We start from the raw sequence: 20,041 nt of genomic DNA on the forward strand, positions 1-20,041 counted from the left end.
ATAACCTTCTGTACAATCTTCATCAATAGTTTCAAGTTAGTACTTCCGCTCTTATGTTCATCTTCTTCTTTAATTTAGCAAAGATTTTATAGAAACATGTCTTAGGGTTTATTATTTATGCACTTTTAGTAACATGATTAAGATCTGAGAAATTATATTGAATACTAAATGTTGCTTAAGTGTATTTTTTATAATCCTATCAAAGTAATCTTTCTTTAATAATAAAAACCAAATAAATAATATTTGAACAAAAATTCAAAATATAATAAGAAAGTGGAAATCCCTTAACGTAATAATATTTTTTTTATTTTTATAAAAATTGATATATATATATTAATACAATAAATCTATTTTCTTTATTTTTGTCTCACACAAAGCAAAAATAAGACAGTAATTTTACTTTATAAATAAAAATCAAAAGGGAAACGTCTTTCCAATTATTTTTTATTTATATATATATATTTTTTTATAAATATCAATATTTTAAAAACATTGAAGAATTACTTGAGAAATACTGTATGAAGGCTTAAAACAAATAGACATGTATGACTAAGATTTGTCAACTATTAATTTTTATAATGGATGGTATTTTAAATTAAGTAATGCTAAATCATGTATAATTTTGTAAAATAAATGTTAGATTGTGGTATACAATAATAACAAAATTTAAACAGTAAATTACTTCAATATTCTTCCATAACATTTTAATCAATTCGTAAAAAAATATTTGGTATTCATAAATAGTCATTAGTTTACTATCTTGGCTAAAAAAAATACTTTTCTAACTATTTTCTAATTATGTTTTATAATGGTTGATGATTTACAGGTAATGAATGCACCTGCAAAAATAAAAATAAAATATATCTTCTTGTTATAATATGACAAAAAATATCAATTATATATAAAATTAAGCTATGCATTATGTGATGCTTGTCTTTTTATTTTGACCTCCAAATTGTAACAATTATATCCATAATATTTAATCTCGAACAAAAAAAGTCATATATACATTGAAGCACAATGGTATTGAAGGCATATAAAAAGATGAGCTTGACAAATTTTGTTCAGGAAAAGAAATTTTATCATTGGATTGATCGTTTATATTATTAACAGGAGCCTGAAAATAAAATCATAATTAATAGATTGCAAAATTTAAAAGACGTTAAAAACTACATTATGAATTTTCATAGCAATAATAGTAAGATATATTTATATACCTTTTGTGTAGACATATTATCATGAACATTTGTTTTCTTCTTTCTAGCCTTCTCTAGAGCACCTTTAGGCCTATTAGATTTGCCATGCAATTTTCCCTTAGCTTTGACTCCCCTAATGTTGTATTAACCTTTATTGATAACATTCTCATCATAGGCTAGCGATTTAACATATGAGTTACTAGAGTTCGGAATGTCACCGGTTGCCTTTTGTCTTAAGAATGTACCCACGTTCTCCAAATTTTTATGGAAACCATTAAAAGAAAATATATATGTTTTTTCATATTCTGCCGACTTTGTCGATACTTGTGTCTGCAATCTGGACAATTCTTTGTAGCGCAATCCCATTCTAGCCTTAGGATCCTCAAAATTCGTATTTTTCGACAAATCCACTTTGATTCAAACCTTTGCATGTTTTGTCCATCTTCGTAATACCTATTGATCATGATTTTTTGAAATATTGTTTTAAGAAAGAACTTTTAAAGCATGTGCACATAAAATTACTGCAAACTCAAATTTCTTACATCTTCACACCAATGTATGATTAGCATAAGAATATTCAACTGGATAATCATCTGACTTTCTATAAAGAGTAACTTTGTATTTTGTCGATGAAGTCGTTTGATCACAAATGTACAAAGCGCAATCATTACATACCTCAACTTGAAACATTTTAAATATTGCTGGAGTGTATACATGTGTTGCATGTTTTAATATTTCAACAAGAAACGACAATGACAAGTTACTCTGAGATGTCCTGAAATCAACATGCAGCTCTTCATAACGACGATCATATATCAATCTATCAAAATGCTGAAAAAATCGTAGTAGATCATGCTTGTAGCTAACATAGATTTTATAAAATTATTCACATTGGCAGACCTTTGAGTAGTTATCATGTATGCACAAAAAGTTTCTCTGTCGTATACCAAAGCCCATTTTTCTCTTATAGCAAATGTACGCTTCAACAATTCATTATCTTGAAGATTATATTTCTCGATCATCTCATTCCAAGCTTGCAAAAATACTTCTTCATTTTCATAATCATATATGCTTCTACTAAAATCTTTCGAAAATTCTTGAAATTTTTCAAAACCACCCCTAAGATGTTTTGCTACATTTTGATATAAATGTCATATATAAAGACGGTGATGTGTTTCTGACCATTTAGAATTCAATATTTTTGCTACTACTGCATCTTGATCTGTAAGAATAGTTTTTAGTTTTTTCTCAGACATTGTTTTAGCAAAAGTATCAAACAACCACATGAATGATTCAGTTGTTTCATCATAAAGAAGTGCTGCATGCCCAAAAATAGTAGTTTGCTTATGATGATTCACCCCAAGAAACATAGCAAAATGTCGACCTTATTTATTTTTCTTATAGGTAGTGTCAAAGGAAATGACATCATCGAAATAAGAAAATGCCATAATCATTTTTTATCAGCCCAAAAGACATTTGTTGTCAACTCATCTACCACTACTAAAAAAAATGTTTTTTAGTGCTCGTGGGGGTGTGAGTCCTCTATTTGAGTGACTTAAAAAGTAAGGTTTTTTAGGGCTCGCAAAAAGAATATTTTTACGACTTGCATTGCAAGCCCTAAAAGAAGTTTTTAGGACTCACAATGCATGTCCTAAAAGATCCCATTGAGTGCATTTAAGTAAAGTTTTTAGAGCTCTATTCGCGTGCCCTAAAAGAATATTTTTAGGGCTCGCAATATGTGTCCTAAAAGATCTCTTTGAGTGTCTTTAAATAAAGTTTTTAGGGCTCTCTTCGCGTGCCCTTAAAAATTAATTTTTTTAAAAAAAAATGCAGCTACATTTTTAATTTTGATTTAAAAAAAATATATCGCATTGAGTGTCCAAAATGTATTATATATGTTAGATTTCTAAAATTTCTTATATATGTATTATATATGTATTATATATTTTTAATTACTTAAAAATATAATTTAAATATTTAATTTACTCGGCTTACAATATCATATTACATGATAGTTTATAATTATTATGATGCCAATGGTTACTGAAATTCAATCAAGACCCATCTAGGCTAGAGACCCTATCAAATGCATCACAAGATCTTAATCCTCTGGAGAGCATTCCAAAGCAAATCATGCGGAACAATAACCCAGTCCGAAATTTCCAAAGGTAAGAGGACCCCAATTACATAATCATGAATTGTGCCACTTACTTTGCTACGATGGAGCATATTTTTGCTGTAAGATCTTCCTTGAATTCTTGATCACTTGCTTCCAAATAATCAATTAATTCTTTTGTTAAGGGTTTGACATTGCTCTCGTTTATAAGAAGGTAAACAAGTTCCAAAGCCCTTTTCCGGATTGAAGCGTCTGATTCCTGTAAGATGAAGAAAAAAGTTTACAAGCTTCTCAAGTTGTGCACAAGAATTCTTGGTGTAACAGAGTCCAACAATTAAGACAACTCATCAAATCACAAGAGAATGTCAATATCACACTTGGCCATAAATTCATCTTATTATCCATAGGATGTATTTTAAACAACCATTTACATCACAAGTTCAAAATAACAACATGGAAATAAGACAAAATGACCTATCTTTATATAGGTACAACCATTCATTTAAATCAACCAACTAGCAGCACAAGTTGAAGATAACAATAAGGAAATGCAAAGGCCTATATTTCCATAAAGATTACAGAAGGAAATATGAAAAAGATCTGGAAAATGTACATTTTATTTACTTGTCAACCTCCATACATATATATAAAACTATTCTATGAAAAATATATAAATAAAAAACCAAAGAAAGGACTCGTTTTACAAGTTAAAAAAAATGTGACAATTTTATTAGATCCTAAGCAAATTAAGATGACCACATATACCTTTACACATTCCGAAATTGTTGCCCGATGCATTTGTACAGCTTGAGTATCTACTGTCATAGCCTTCATCAGCATGTTTAATGCAACATATCTGTAAAAATCAGGTGGAGTTTATAATTGTGATAAAATATAACAATTTGCTAAGTAAAAGATTCAAAATGGTTTTAATCAATGTGATAAACATAAACCTGATATTGTTGTCACGGTTTGATAAGAATCTTCCCAGGATGTTGATTGCAAGTACACGTAAGCCACCATTATCTTCAATACTCATGATGGTTTCTATACATTCATATAAAATTGCATTCCCTGCATTTTTGTTTGATTCTGTTTTTGTGGCCACCTGACAGATAATATAACAACAGTAAGTAGAAAAAAGAAAGGGGAGCAGCTAATTGACATATCTTAAATCATAGCTAACGTTCAATAATAGTAAGCAAAGCATGGATAGTCATCTGAAACTTTAAATGAGAAATCAACACTTATAGATACTTTCATAAGCATGGGGGGCTTGGCAATTCACAATGCATCATGGTTTCACCAGAGCGAAAAATAATGAGTTTTCATAAGCAAACAGCTATGTGTAGATAATGTTGACAGGTATCCCAGCTAGCCTCTCTCTTTCTTTTTCTCATCTTTATTGTAATGAAACCTTCCTAAATATTATGGAATCATAGGTTCACAATTACACTTTCTTGATCCTTCCACACACAAACAACAAACAGCTACCCATATGTGCACATGCAGATATTATTGAAATGATTAAAAGGCTGATGATAATATTCTCATAGTTAGTTAGAACCAAAGACCAATATTATTGACAACAGAAATAAATATGTTAAGAGTAATGATATGTGCACCTAAAATATGCACATAAACATTATACACAGTGACGTGGCAGTTTTGGCTAGCCAATCACATTTATCAACAAAGAAGAACAAGTAATAGACAATTAAACAAACCCAAAAGTAATCAAAAGTAAAACACAAAAGAAAGAACACCAAGAATACTTGGCTCAGATACAACCAGTTTGGTTGATCCTACATCCAAGACTAGGCAGCAATGCCTAAGTCAAATCCACTATATCTAAAACTAGATTACACCCTCCAAGCTCTCAAGATTACAACAACACTTATTCAACTTCTCTTGAAACACTCTCTCACTTAAGTATTACAATACAGTTCTTACTCTCAGCCAAAACTCTAAGAAATTGAATTATCTTAGGTTTATCAGGCCTAAAACTATATATAAGGTCGAGATACAAGAACTAAAGAGCCAAACAGAAAACTAACAGTAACTAACAACAACCTATTATTCTGTTACGAATTACTGGTGTCTAGGCAGATGAGACTAGAAAAAACGTAGATGCAATTGAAAACTGTAGATTACTGCGAGCTGTCATTTTACTAATATTTTGATTGGTTGAGAAAAGAAGCCACAATCTTCACAGTGCTTATTTTGGGTGCATATATCATTACTCATTTGTTAATAGTCTTAAACATGTTGTTATATGCCTATTTACAATCATTAATAAATGCATGTCGTATATGATCTCCAGTATTCTCACGTCTAGATAGAAAATGAGATCTACTGCAAAGTTCACTGTAAAGTAAAATCAGTTTAAAAAACGAGTTTATTTATTAACCTGTCAACATTGTTAAGCAGAAAAATCTAATATTTTACATTAACAATGGCAGCTAAGTAAAAATAAGAGATAGAACACAACACACGCAAAAGCCTTAGTAATCTGATATGCAGGAAGGGATCCGTGATGCCAGCAACATCATACTCAGGGGCGTAAGGACTGTCACAACATCCTTCAGAGTTTTAACCAATCCTTCTGTGCACTTCTACATTAACAGTTATAACAGCCACAATTAAAAACTACATTAGTATTTCCATAAGGTGTCGTTCATAAAACAAACAAACAAAAACTATAGGAGCAATCTTTATATACAATAGTTGAAGAAGAGGAAACACCTTCCCATGTTATTAAATCAGACTCAGAATTGTACTATGACTAGAGACGCACATTCTATTAATTCTGATTTCAAATAACGTATAATCTAAAAAAAAAAAGAAAATCTTCTATAATTCCATCTTCATCATGAAAGAAAGATGTAAAACTTCAAACTCCAGCACATAGAATTTATGCACATACACGATTATAAATATATATATATATATGGGTGCACTCTTAATGATTACTACCCATGGATAGTTACTTTAATATTAACCATTGTATTAAGATCAATGATCCATATTCATAGTTGTTAATTAATATTTCTAAAAATAAATTTTGATTTTTTCAAATTTTTGGAAGGGTTACTTAATGAAAAACGTGTATTTGTTATGAAAATTTAATATTGTAAACTGTTATCCCCATTTCCTGTCGTGGGCCCGGGACGATGGTCCAGGCCCATGGTCTGGGCGTTCGGATATGGGCCCGGCCCAAGCCCGCTTGGTACAGGAGTAACCAAGGGCTACGGCCCAAGTGTGACTTTGGACCCGGATGGTGTCCGGGATGGTGATCCGGGACAGTCGTCCAGGAGACGTATGGACAGTTGGGATTACAGTTGAAGTATACGTAAAAACGATCCCGGAGCCTGGTAAACGGTCCGGGCCTATGGTAAACGTAGAGGGACAGAGGTAAACGAACCCGGATCAGGTCCTCCCGGTTTTGCAAGGAAAAGCATCCGTGACCCTGAAGCCGTCCCACGACGCGTGGGGGTTGTCCCCACTTTTCACTTGCGGAAAAGGCCACCTCGAGATTTCACGCCGCTGTTTTAGACCTGCGCTGCCAAGTACTCTGACTGGCTTTGTCCCCTGAATCTGCCTCGTAACTCGAAGTGCCCAGACCAAAAGCACCATTTTGTCGGGCAAAATATAGTTCTTGGGCCGCCCTATTGGGCTTTAATTATTCTTAGACCTATGTATTTCTATCTTTTATATTGGGCTTCCGCCAGAGAAGCCAAGAGTATCCACATCTTTGATGGGCTCGGGTCATACCTAGCCCATATCCAGTGTTCCTATGAGCCTATAAATACAGGCATTATAGCACTGAGAAAAGGATCTCTCGTCGACTTGTATACAATTACTCTGTCAAAACATAGAGAAAAACTCCATTGTAAAAGACTTTCTAAGCTCTAATACATCTGACTCATGGACTAAGGCTCATTAATGCCCCAACCACGTAAAAATCCTGTTTTTACCTTCTAAAGTCCATATCATTAGTCTTATCTAATATTCATTAGTGTAGTTTCTGAAAATCTCGGTAAATATTTTGGTGTTTTCATTGAGAGCCTGAGAAAGCTAGTGCTAACACCAAGCCTTTACTACAATGGTGAACACACGACACACCACTTTCGACCCTAGTAACCCAGAGCAGGGCAATGGAGATCCGTTGCCTTCCCAGCATCTTCCTCAGAATCCGCCTGAGAACGCTCCTCCCCAAACATCTCAACATGACGCATCACAAGACTATGAGGGTGGGACAGAGTACGAAGAGGAGAATGAGGAGGAATATTATAAAGAGGAAAATGAGGGGGAGTACCACGACGAAGCTGTGGATCCCGAGATCCCAGAAGGAGAACCCAGCCAGCAGGACCTGGAGGTGATTAGACTGAGGCAGCAAGTCCTGGACCAAGAGGCCAGGATTACTGAGCAAGTGGAGGCGCATCGGCGGATGCAAGAGTCTCTCCAAGCCCTGCAGGCATTCATAGCCGCGCAGGGTCCGGCGGCCAATCCTCCAGCTGGCTCACTTCCTGGAGCACAACAGCCTGCTCTGCAAGCCCAAGCCGGGGTCCCCGAAGAAGCGAGGCCGGCCCCTCCCCCGAAGTAGTTTCCTGAGCCAGCCCCAGGAAACCCGGACAGGGAGAAAAAGAAGGCCGGTGGAAAGACCCGAGAAAAGAGCACCCCCGTCACGAAAACCGGGACCCGTTCTCGACCGCTCCCTAGGAAAGAAAAGGTGCGCCTCGTCCCAAGACGGGGCCACCCGATTGATCCGCAGGGGACGCGGCTGCGAAACGCATGGCCCCGGCACGCCCCAGGGCGAGACGAACGGGAAAGGTCTTTGCACCCAAGTGCCTCGGTAAATAAAAACCGTCGAGAACGGCCGCGCAGCGAGTAGCGCCATGCCCTTAGTTCAGGGGACGACACTTCCCGGATACACGATGGACTGAACGCTCGGAAAGAGCGGGCCCGTAAGGAAAAGATCCTCCCCCGAGGTGGCGACCTTAGGAACAACATCAACGACAGGAGGAACGAAAGGTTCCCCCTGGAGGATGGCATGGTCAGGCAGCTCATGGAATAGCTGGCTGCTTTGAAAAAGGTCACGGACCGTTTGGCCCGTAAGCAGGAAGGTGCGGACACCGACTCCGATGAAGAGGATAAAGAGCCCTACGCGAGGCACATCCTGGCCACTGTACTCCCCAAGGGGTTCAAGATGCCAAGCCTCACCGCCTATACCGGAAACACCGACCCCAGGGACCATCTGTCCCAATAAAACTGGCTTATGACGGTGGCCCACGTCAGTGACGACGGCAAGTGCCTCTGCTTCTCGATCACTCTAGGTGGTCCACCCGAGGAGTGGTGGAAAAGACTTAAGCCAGGGTCCATCCAGTCCTGGTCCGGATTGCAGTCAGCATTTCGCAAGCAGTTCATGGCTGCCATGAAGATGGACATGCAGATTAGCGCCCTCGCAAATATCAAACAGCTCCCCACGGAGACGTTGAGGGCCTACATCCAACGCTTCACTGAAGAAGCCTCTGAAATAAAGGTGGACGACGGACAGCGCCTGGTGGCTTTGCAGTCCAGAATCTGGGCCGGGTCCCCTCTCTGGGATGACATGCAGCGTAACAAGGCGGCTACCCTGGAAGAGTTCATCAGGAGGGCCCAGATCCAGGCTTTCGGATGGCCTCCGGCACCACAGCCTAGCGCCCAAGCATTCCCGGGGTACGGGGTGCAGTTCCCAGCGCAGTCCTATGTCGCACCCCCGATTGCCCCGAGACCGGATGTTACTCCTGGAATCACCTACACCTCTACGGTGTACAGTCCTGCCTCTTCGGGATATGCCCTGGCCCAATCCGCCCACTTCTTCGGAAATGGGGCCGCGTCGGCGGGTCACAGCGTCGCCCCCGTCGGGGCCTAGCAGTCATAGGTGAGAGCGACAACAGTGAGCGTGAACCCCTCTCGGGGGAAGCGATCTGGCAAAGGCCAAAACCGGCCTGAGCCGGCCAAGAAGGGAAAAAGGGGCTACGAGCTCCAATATTCAAAATACACCAATTTGGTGGACACCAGGGAGAACATCTACCTGGCCACAGAAAGGGCGGTTCACTATTGAAAGCCTAGCCCCATGTTCAAGGGGGGAAGAAATCCGAGGGATACCAGCAAGAGGTGCGCCTATCATAAGGATGTAGGCCACACTACCGAAGAATGCCGGCAGCTCAAGGACGAGATTGAAAATCCCATCAAGTTGGGGCATCTCCACTAGTGGGTAAGGATGCCCGTGGGAGTCCCGGGCCTGTCAGCAGGCCCCGGACAGCCTGCAATCCCAGGAGCACCCAGGGCATACCCGCCTCAAGGAGGGTATGCACAGGGACCGACGGCACAGGCCCCTCAGGGGTCCCCCGTCGCGCAAGTCCCCGGCTCTGGAATGCCTTACCCATCCGGGGCCGCACCCCCTCGAGTGGACGGGCATGTGGCCACCTCACCTGGGAGGACCGTCCAAGAACGACCAAAAGTGCTACCTGAGCGAACTAGACCATGATCAGGAAGTATGCGCCCTTGTCCAGGCCCCGGCTCAGCGCCTGAAGCTGATGAACCTCCCCATCACCTTCACGGAGGACGATGCCCGCAACGTCCATTTCCAGCACCATGACCCGCTGGTCATAGATGCGCAAATCGCCAATAAGTTGGTGTCTTGCATGTTGGTGGATGACGGGAGCTCCGTCAACCTCTTGTTCAAGCCCACCTTCACCGCCATTGGCTTGACTGAAGCGGATCTGGCATCGTGCTCGACCCAGATTTATGGCTTCAACGGAGACGCACTACTCCCCATGGGGAAGATCCAATTGCCCGTAACGTTGGGAAGTGAGTTGCAGCACTAGTTCAAGTTCTGCACCTTCGTAGTGGTGGACTGCCCCACCGCTTACAACGTCATTTTCGGCCGGCCCGCATTAGTCAAATTCGGGGCCATCACCTCTATCCGTCATCTTTGCATGAAGTTCCCCTGCGACAACGGAGGGGTGGGGACTGTTCGGGGAGATCAGAAGAGCGCCCGGAAGTGCTACCATGTGTCCGCCCGGCCGATATATATGGTCCGGGACGAGCCCATTGGGGAATTCATTGACCCGATCCCTCCCCCACCTGCTGAGAGAGTGATCCGGGAAGAAGATGACCTAGACCTGAGGATAGGGGACGACCGCATCCTGGAGCCAATGGACGAGATTGAGGAGGTGTGCATTAGCGACATCGATCCGGCCAGGATCATCCAAGTCGGGAAGAACCTGCCGGCGGATGTCCGGGCCTCCATCATCGCCCAAGTCAAAGAGAACCAGGACATTCTGGCCTGGTCTAACTCAGATATGATAGGGATCGACCACAACATCATCTGCCACGCGTTGAGTATCGACCCGAACGCGACCCCGGTCCGCAAGAAACGCAAGCCTTTGGGGACGGAGAGGGCCGGGGCCCTTAAGCTGGAAGTAGAGAAGCTGTCTTCGATCAACTTCATACGCGAGGCTGTATACCCCATGTGGCTGGCCAATCCCGTTCTGGTGCCGAAACCAAACGGAACATGGAGAACGTGCATCGATTTCACGGATCTCAACAAAGCTTGTCCGAAGGATTGTTTCCTGTTGCCCAGGATCGACCAAATGGTGGATGCTACGTCCGGGTACGAGATCTTAAGTTTCATGGATGCTTACTTCGGCTACAACCAGATCTTTATGCATGTGGCAGATCACGAGCACACCAGTTTCCAAACCGACAAGGGGATATACTGCTACATAGTCATGCCCTTCGGACTGAAAAACGCCGGGCTAACCTATCAAAGGCTTGTCAATTGAATGTTCAGGGCCCAGCTAGGGAGAAACATGGAAGTCTATATCGATGACATGCTGGTCAAGTCCAAGACGTCCGGGAAGCATTCAGATGACCTGGCTGAAGCTTTCGCAGTCATTTGGAAGTACGAGATGAAGCTGAATCCCAAGAAGTGCACTTTTGGCGTGGCCTCCGGGAAATTCTTGGGCTTCATAGTGAGCTTCCGGGAAATAGAGGCCAATCCGGATAAGATCAAGGCACTGATTGATATGCCCTCTCCCCGGAAGCATAAGGACGTGCAAAGCCTGACCGGGCGGATAGCCACCTCAAGCCGTTTCGTTTCCAAAGCCACAGACAAGTGCATCCCGTTCTTTAACGTCCTTTGGGGAAGCTAGCGGTTTGAATGGTCAGTCGAGTGCGAAGAAGCCTTTCGAAAACTGAAAGAACACCTGGCCCAAGCTTCGACCCTAGCGAAACCGGTAGACGGGGAGCCTCTGTACCTCATTCTGGCAGTGACCGAGCACACGATCAGCGTCGCGCTGGTACGAGAGGAGGAAAGGACGCAGCTCCCGGTGTACTACGTGAGTAAGCGATTGTTGGATGCTGAGTCTCGGTATCCATTAATCGAGAAGCTGACCTTTTGCCTGCTGATGGAATCCCGGAAGCTCCGGCCTTACTTCCAGGCCCACGCCATAAAGGTCCTGACCAACCACCCCCTGCGGCAAGTGTTACAGAAGCCCGAGTCATCGGGAAGACTCCTAAAGTGGGCCATGGAACAAAGTCAGTTCGATATATCCTACGTCCCTAGAGTGTCCATCAAGGGGCAAGCCCTGGCTGATTTCATCGTTGAGTGTTCTGGGATATCTCAGGAAGACGATCCCGAGGTCCCTGCGGTGCCCGTGTGGAAGGTCTTCGTGGATAGGGCCTCGATTGAGAACGGGGCCGGGATCATCTTGGTATCCCCACAGGGGCACCAGCTGCAAAATGCCCTTCGTTTCCAGTTCAAGGCATCGAACAACGAAGTTGAGCACGGAGCTGTCTTAGCCGGGCTGCGTTTGGCCCGGGAAGTAGGAGCCACGAACCTGGAAATCTACAGCGATTCCCAGTTGGTTGTCAGGAAAATCTCGGGGGAATATCAAACTAAAGGAGAGAGAATGGCGGCTTATGTGACCCAGACGAGGGAGATGCTGCAGGCGTTCACAAAGCACTCCATCCGCCAGATCCCCAGAGAGCAAAATGTCTTCGCGGACACACTAGGAAAGCTGTCCACCGACGCTGAAGCAGAACTGGTTGGGCTAGTCCCCGTCAATCATCTCCCCATCCCAAGCATCATAGCCCCTGCGGTCCACACCGTCGACCACTCCGCGTCTTGGATGGGACCGCTTATCCGCTATCTGACAGCCGGGGAAGTGCCAGTAGACAGGGCCGCAGCCAGGAAGCTTTAGTACCAGGTCCACCGATATGTCATGATGGACAGAAAACTCTATCGTCGGGGGTTGTCCATGCCTTACCTCAGGTGTGTGTCCGGGACAGAGCTAAGCGCCATCATGCATGAAGTGCACGAAGGCTTTTGCATACAGCGAGGCCCAATCTATCCAAAAAGATCCTGCGCCAAGGATACTTCTGGCCGACCATGAAAAAAGATTGTATCAATTACGTCCGCAAGTGCAAACAGTGCCAGAGATACGCGAAGGTCCCACGGGCCCCCCCGACAGAAATAACTTTGATGACTAGCCCCTGGCCTTTCGCGGTGTGGGGGATCGATCTAGTAGGATCACTCCTAATCGGGAAAGGAGGAGTGAAGTATGCCATCGTCACCGTGGACTACTACACCAAGTGGGTTGAGGCGGAGCCCATGAACACAATCACTTCAAAGAAGGCCTTCGATTTCGTCATCAACAACATAGTGTGTCGGTACGGCCTCCCCTACAAAATTGTATCTGATAACGGGAAGCAGTTCGACAGCGTCCACTTCACAGATTTTTGTGAGAGGCATGGCATCATCAAAAGCTTCTCCGTGGTCGCTAGGCCCCAAGTGAATGGACATGCAGAAGTTGTGAACAAAATCTTAAAAGGGACGCTGAAGAAAAAGCCCAAGCCTGCAAGAGCAAATGGCCCGAAGAGCTGCCCCGTGTGCTGTGGGCTTATCGGATGACCGAGAGGACATCAGCCATCATCCCCATCAAAACGACCATCCCGTCTCACCGAAGAGACACGTATGATCCTGCCTAGAACCACGCCCTACTCCAGGAATCACTAGATCTCATCGAGGAGATCCAGGAGGAGTCGCAGGTGAAGTTGAAGATGTACCAAGGCAAGATCGCACGACATTTCAACTCGTAAGTCAAAAGTCGAAAGTTCGGAACCGGCGACTTAGTCTTGCGAAGAGTCTTCCCTGCTACTCAAGATCCACGAGTGGGGGTTCTGGGCCCGAATTGGGAAGGGCCGTATGAGATCCAACATGAAGTGTGCCCCAGGACATACCGCTTAAAGCGGCTCGATGGCTCGGAAGTCCCACAAGCCTGGAATGCGGAACATCTCCGTAAATACTATCAGTAGTCAGGAGAACGTGTTCCAATTTTGCATTTTTGTTGTAAATAATGTACGCCTTAGGGCGACCCCCTTGAATAATAAAAATGGCGTGTACAAAACGTCATAAAGAAATGTTATCACACAATGAAAATCTTACTCAAGTTACCCCAGACTAGTCTCCGCTCACTTGCAGGGGGTATCCCGGGTATAAGCAAATACCCGGCGGGGCGCAAGCTCAGGCTAGTCCCGGCCCAGACTAGCGATGTCCGGGTGACACAAACCCCGCGGGACCGAGCCTAAGACCGGTCCCACCCCGGACGAACGATGTCTGGGGGTATAAAATTAAAAAGGACTGAGCCTAAGGCTGGTCCACCCCGGACGAGCGATGTCCGAGGGTATAAATCAATGCGGACCGAGCCTAATGTCGGTCCCACCCCGGGCGAGCGATTTCAAGGGGTATAAAGTAAAGAGGACCGAGCCCAAGGCTGGTCCCACCCTGGACGAACGATGTCCGAGGGTATAAAGTTAAAAGGACCAAGCCCAAGGCTGGTCCTACCCCGGACGAGCGATGTCCAGGGGTATAAAATAAAGAGGACCGAGCCTAAGGCTGGTCCCACCCCGGACGAGCGATGTCTGGGGGTATAAATCAATGCGGACCAAGCCCAAGGCTGGTCCCACCCTGGATGAGCGATGTCAGAGGTTATAAAGTAAAGAGGACTGAGCCCAAGGCTGGTCCCACCCCGGACGAACGATGTCCGGGGGTATAAAGTTAAAAGGACCAAGCCCAAGGCTGGTCCCACCCCGGATGAGCGATGTCCAGGGGTATAAAATAAAGAGGATTAAGCCCAAGGCTGGTCCCACCCCGGACGAGCGATGTCCGGGGGTATAAATTAATGTGGACCGAGCCTAATGCCGGTCCCACCCCGGACGAGCGAGTTCTGGGGGTATAAATTAAAGAGGACCAAGCCCAAGGCCAGTCCCACCCCGGACGAACGATGTCCGAGGGTATAAAGTTAAAAGGACCAAGCCCAAGGGTGGTCCTACCCCGGACGAGCGATGTCCGAGGGTATACATTAAAGAGGACCGAGCCCTAGGCTGGTCCCACCCCAGACGAACGATGTTCGGGGGTATAAAGTGAAAAGGACCAAGCTCAAGGCTGGTCCCACCCCAGATGAGCGATGCCCGGGGGTATAAAGTAAAAGGACCGAGCCCAAGGCTGGTCCCACTCCGGACGAGCGATGTCCGGGAGAGAGAAGCATCCGGTATGCCCCAGGGAAAAGCCATGGCCTACAACTGGTAAAGGGAGAACAAGGTTCCAAAATAAACTATTTAAGCCACGTTGGCCCGGGCCGTTGGAGCCGGGAATGGAAAATAGGCGGTTAGGTCTGAAAACTCGACAAGCTAGTCAGTTGGTCTAGTCCAGGCCGTTGGAACCGAGACCAAACCCTCTGAATCAGTTAGACACGGTAATAAAATGAAATTTCTACTCAAGGAATAACAAAAGAAAAATATATATACTGGAGAAAGCACTATAAAGTGTCTTGGACGCGTACGCGTCCGAAAGAGGTATTACAAAATTACAACAAAAAGATAGAAAAAAGGCAAGGTGAGGGTCCAGGCCTAGGCTTCATCCCCGAGGAGCTCCGCGTCTTCCTTCTCCTTGGCCTCGAATTCGGCCCTCTTCGATTCCGGGTCGGGGAAGACCAGGAGGTTCATGCTCTTGTCCTTGCGCCAAGCCATGTAAATGGCCTCCTCGAAAGTGACTTCCAGCATGCCGTCTGCCTCCTCCTTCTCGTGGCGGGCCTCCTCGTGCGCCATCTTCTCCTCGCGGAGAGAGATGTCAAGTTCGCAGACCTGAGCCGTCAAGGTCAGGATCTCCTCCTTGTCCCGGGCAAACTAATTCGTGGCCGCCTCCAGAAGGGTTGCCCTCTCATTGGCCTTGTTTCCCTTCTGGGATAAAGCCTCTAACAGCCCGGTCTTGACGCGGTCGAACTCCTCACGGTTTGCCTGAGCCTGGGCTGTCTCCCTGGCAAGGGCCTCCTTGGCGGCCTCCCTCTGCTTCACGGCTGCCTCCAGCTCCAGCTGGACTGTCTCCATCTTCATGGCCAACTCGGCCACCAGATCGACACTCCGATGAGACAGCAGATCAACCTCGAACAAAGCAAAGTTAGGAGGAATCCTTATAAATAAATAAGAAGAAGGAAAGAAAAGATACGAAATGAACTTACTGTGGTGGCCTGATGGCGGAGTGCCTGGGAGATAAACAGCACGTCCGTATTGGCTATTGTGGCATACCATTTGAGTTGGAGGTTGGACATGGTGTTCCCCACCTGGTCCAACAGGTCCGCCGCCAGGGGGGCCGTGTCTTGCCTAAGCTTAGGGCGGAAGCCCGTCTCGGCGGCTGGCCGATCCACGATCGGCTGAGGGGCATTGAATGCCGCCGGACGCTCCGCAAACTCGACCTGACGGTGGATCGTTAGGGCCTTGTATGTTTCATCTCTCCAGCCCCGACCATTCTCCCAGGTCCAGTTAATCAGCCGGGACTGTTCATCCCGCACGACGGCTTCCCCCTCCTCGAGTAGTGCTAGACGTATGGGGAGAACCGGCGGTGCGAGAATCTTTTTCGCGGCGAGCCGACACTCACCGTGCGACTCATCAGCCAAGCCAGCCCGCCTCGTCCGGGGCCTCTTCTTCCCGGTGTTGGCCTCCTCAGCGCCAGCGTCCAGGCCCCTTTTCCCAGAACTTTGCCTGGCCGCTGCACCCGTCTCCAAGTCAATCACTCGGTGTTGGGCAGAGCCGGAGACTGCAATCGGGTCCACGGCCTGAATAGGGACCACGACAAGGGCTCCCCCGCCGGGTCGACGTTCCGCCCCAGGCGCCTCCTTGTTGAGGTTTGGGTCCGGGCCCGCAGCCTCGTTTGCCTTTCTGGCAGCTTTCTTGGCCGCCCTGTCCTCGAGGAGCTGCCTCAGTTCGCTTGTGGGGGTAGACATGCCGGAGTCTCCTGCAAGAACACCAAAAAGAGTCAGTACGACTAACCAAAAGAATCAACATCAAAACTAATAGTGACCCGGGACGAACCCTCATCTATGCCCCGGGCGCAACTCAACTCATCTAAAGCGAAGGAGTGGACTCGGTCCCTCATGTCGTCTGGGTTCAAGAAATTCCCGTACTGAAGGAACCCGGACAAGAACATAAGAACCTCCGAGCCTACGGGGACGGGAGACGAAGGTCTCATCTCCCCGTAAGCCCCGAACGCGGGGCCTCGGAGTGCTAGCCTATCCCTAGCTAAGTCCCTGACTTAGGGAGCATAAGTTAAGATTAAAGGGGAGTTACCTCACCCCGATACACTAGCCCCGGGGGTCCCCGTGTTCGGTAGAGCATCCTCGAAGAGCTCTTCCAGCTCCTCCGAAGTGGCTGCCTCCGTTTGGGCCTGGTCCCTTTTTCGATTGGCCGCGTCGGCTCGCGCCGCCTTCTCCACCTCCGCGATGTGGTCCAGGGCCAGCTGTTCCCTGATGGTGACATTCTTCTCGCACTGGATCCCCCGAAGGTTCGAGATGGCAATAGTTTGGTGGACCGCGAGCATCCCGACCAGTCGGAGGTTGTCTGTGGTGACGTAGCCTTCTACATCCAGGTCATCCGCGCTCAGCCCGGAATAATAACTCCTTCATTCCAGGATGAATTGGGTGAAGGGAGTCTGGGCGAAGGGTCATGCCACCCGGAGGAACATGATGAGGAACGGAGAAAAAGAAAGAAAAAATAAAAGAAAAAAGAGGAAAAGGATCGGGGAAGCACTTACCTACTCGCTGGAAGTCTAGCAGCAGCGTGGGGTTCTTCTCCACGAGGAACCCGGGCGTCATGAACCAGTAGTGACGGACATCCGGGGGATGCTTCCAAGAGCTGGTGCGAGCGGGGTAGTTACCTCGCGGCTTCAGTCTGTAGAAGCCGTCCAAGGTTTTGTCCTTGGCGTTGACCTGCGGCTCCATCTTGTAGAAATACAAGATTTCGGCAAGGGTCAGCTCTGCGATCTCCTTCGCAGCGCAGAACACTCGCCATCCCGCGAGCAGCTGGTATGCTTGTGGCAGAAGTTGGAACGGTGCGATCCCCACGTACGTCAGGAACCACACGAAGTAATCGTGAAGCAGGAGTGTGGCTCCCGCATTGATATGGTCGACGCTCCATGCCCCGAACCCTTCTACGGACGTGTGCGCCCGTTCCTCGATCCTAGCCAAGCGGTTGTGGAAGAGTTCGGGGGTGGACTCTATGCACAGGCACTTCTCCAGGATGTACATCATCCAGTAGTTTCGAAACAGGTTGGTGAGTACATCCATCTCCCATCGGTTGCCCTTGGGGGTCTGGGACCCAGAGAGGACGACGGGGTCCTATTGACTTCTTCCTCTGAGTGAAGGGTGACGCCCGTTGCTGTAGTTGATGATCTGGGAACAAAGAAAAGAAGCCAAGCAGTCAGTACCTAAACCCAAGAAAGTCGGTTAAGGTACGGGGGGTCTCCTAAGGACTGCTTGGAGTCCCCTCCGGATCGGGTCCGGGATCACCAGGGAACCGCGAGACCCAGATCGGGAACGGAAAAAGGGCTACTAAGGCTCCACCATCTGTCTGGGAAGCATCCGGACCCGGAGCAACCCGAACCAGGCGGCCTTCCTAACAGTTCCTAAGTGTAATAAGATTTTAGCAGCCTAAGCATACGAATTAAAAGAACAGTCTAAGTTCGTGTATTCATCAAGAAGGTCAGAAGGACTTACTGTGAGTTGTTGGCCATAGAGGATGGTGGTTGTCCGACGGTAAGAGCGGCAGAACTTCGTTCTTGAACTGGTGAAGCCGGTTCAGCAACTCATCAATAGGGTAGACCCAGGACGTGCTCTCAGGCGGATGGGTAGATGCTGGGACTGTCGGAAACTGTTGACGACGTAGTGTAAGCAAGCGATAAAGGATGTCGTCGGCGATATTAGACATGCAAAGCTTCAGTTCTTGAAATGCCTCGAGAGTGTAAAAATATCAAATGAATGTCTGAGGAGTATTCATAAAGGCCCTAATCCTGGCCTCTGATCCAACGGATAGAAATTTCCCCATCGAACTATAACGCCCCAACACCAGGGACCGTTACGGTGTGCCTTGTAAACAGTGCTAAACTCGCTAATCGAGTTGTTTGGCCAAAATTGTGTAACTAAGTGTGATTAGCGATTTAGGGATTAAAATTTTGGTTAAGATGTAACGTTTCACTAGAACATTTAATATATACATTGGGATCCCGAAAGTATAGTTTCAGAGTCTATTACAGAAAATATTTACAACAGGCCGTTCTAAGCGGCAAAACAGGGTTCAACCCTAGTTCCCCTTTAAACCTCGGCCGTGGCGGACGAGCAGCTGCATATGTACACGTCATCACCTAAGCTCTCCAACTCAAGGATGGTCGAGCTTCCTCTTGCCTTTACCTGCACCACACAGCACCCGTGAGTCGAAGCCCAGCAAGAAAACCCAATAAAGCATGATATAATATCAACAATAATCATAATAGCCATTCAGGACCAACGGTCCAAAGCAGATAGGTAACAGTAGCCAAAAGTCACAGAAGTGGGTACAGCTCCCTCTGGCCATGTGACGATAGGGTCACCAGGGCTTAAGTGATAAGTGGCTCCTTCATAAGTTTGATTAGGATAGGTGCATGGTTGTAACGCCCTACTTCCTTAGAGCCGTTACCAAGTGAGTTTTAAGACAAAACAGTGTGCAATGAACTCGCTAACCGAGGTTTTTACAACAAAAGTGTGACTAATAAAAAGTTAGGGCTGTAATCTTTGAAAATGCGTCGTTTCATTAAAAACTTCTAGTATTAAACACTTGGGATCCCAATATAAGGTTTGAAAACTATTTACATCTTGAAATAAGTTTACAATTGATTAGTTATAAAAATCATAGATTATTACAGCCATTTTCGAATAAACCCCCAACCAAAGCAGTCGGGCAGGCCAAACATGTACGCGTCGCTTCACGCTCTCCGTACCCATGGTTGGTTGACTCAGTCTTTGCCCTTACCTGCAACACGGAGCACCCGTGAGCCGAAGCCCAGCAAGAAAACTCATGCAGTTCATAACATATGCAAAATATACAGTTAATTATATCAGATAGTCCACAGATAAACAAGTCAACCATTAGACTAAGCAAACACGGCCATGCTGCCCCAGAACCCTTACCACAGCCTGGGGTCTCGGTCCTCACCGTAAGGATCTCACATGTATCCTTTGGGTCCTACCCTGACTATAAGCATCCCATGTGCTAAGTGTTACTTCCGGCCCCGCTGCCGTTCTCGGCCTTGCCGCCCTCGGCCATAGCCGTTCATTTCACTATAAACATATATAGCATAAATCAAACAACATTCAAA

General features: G+C 46.1%; 1 protein-coding gene across 1 annotated transcript; it reads right to left on the reverse strand.

Annotated features, from left to right (window-relative positions):
• Positions 1-3,262: 3,262 nt before the first annotated feature.
• Positions 3,263-4,706, reverse strand: LOC133804264 (AP-1 complex subunit gamma-2-like). Its single transcript, XM_062242409.1, has 4 exons — positions 4,570-4,706; positions 4,266-4,420; positions 4,078-4,168; positions 3,263-3,571 (listed from the first exon to the last, which is right to left on the reverse strand). Exons 1-4 carry the CDS (start codon positions 4,579-4,581, stop codon positions 3,404-3,406), a joined length of 426 nt encoding a protein of 141 aa, XP_062098393.1. The 5' UTR covers positions 4,582-4,706; the 3' UTR covers positions 3,263-3,403.
• Positions 4,707-20,041: the final 15,335 nt, after the last annotated feature.

Source organism: Humulus lupulus, chromosome X, assembly GCF_963169125.1.
Source record: "Humulus lupulus chromosome X, drHumLupu1.1, whole genome shotgun sequence".
NCBI classification, from domain to species: domain Eukaryota; kingdom Viridiplantae; phylum Streptophyta; class Magnoliopsida; order Rosales; family Cannabaceae; genus Humulus; species Humulus lupulus.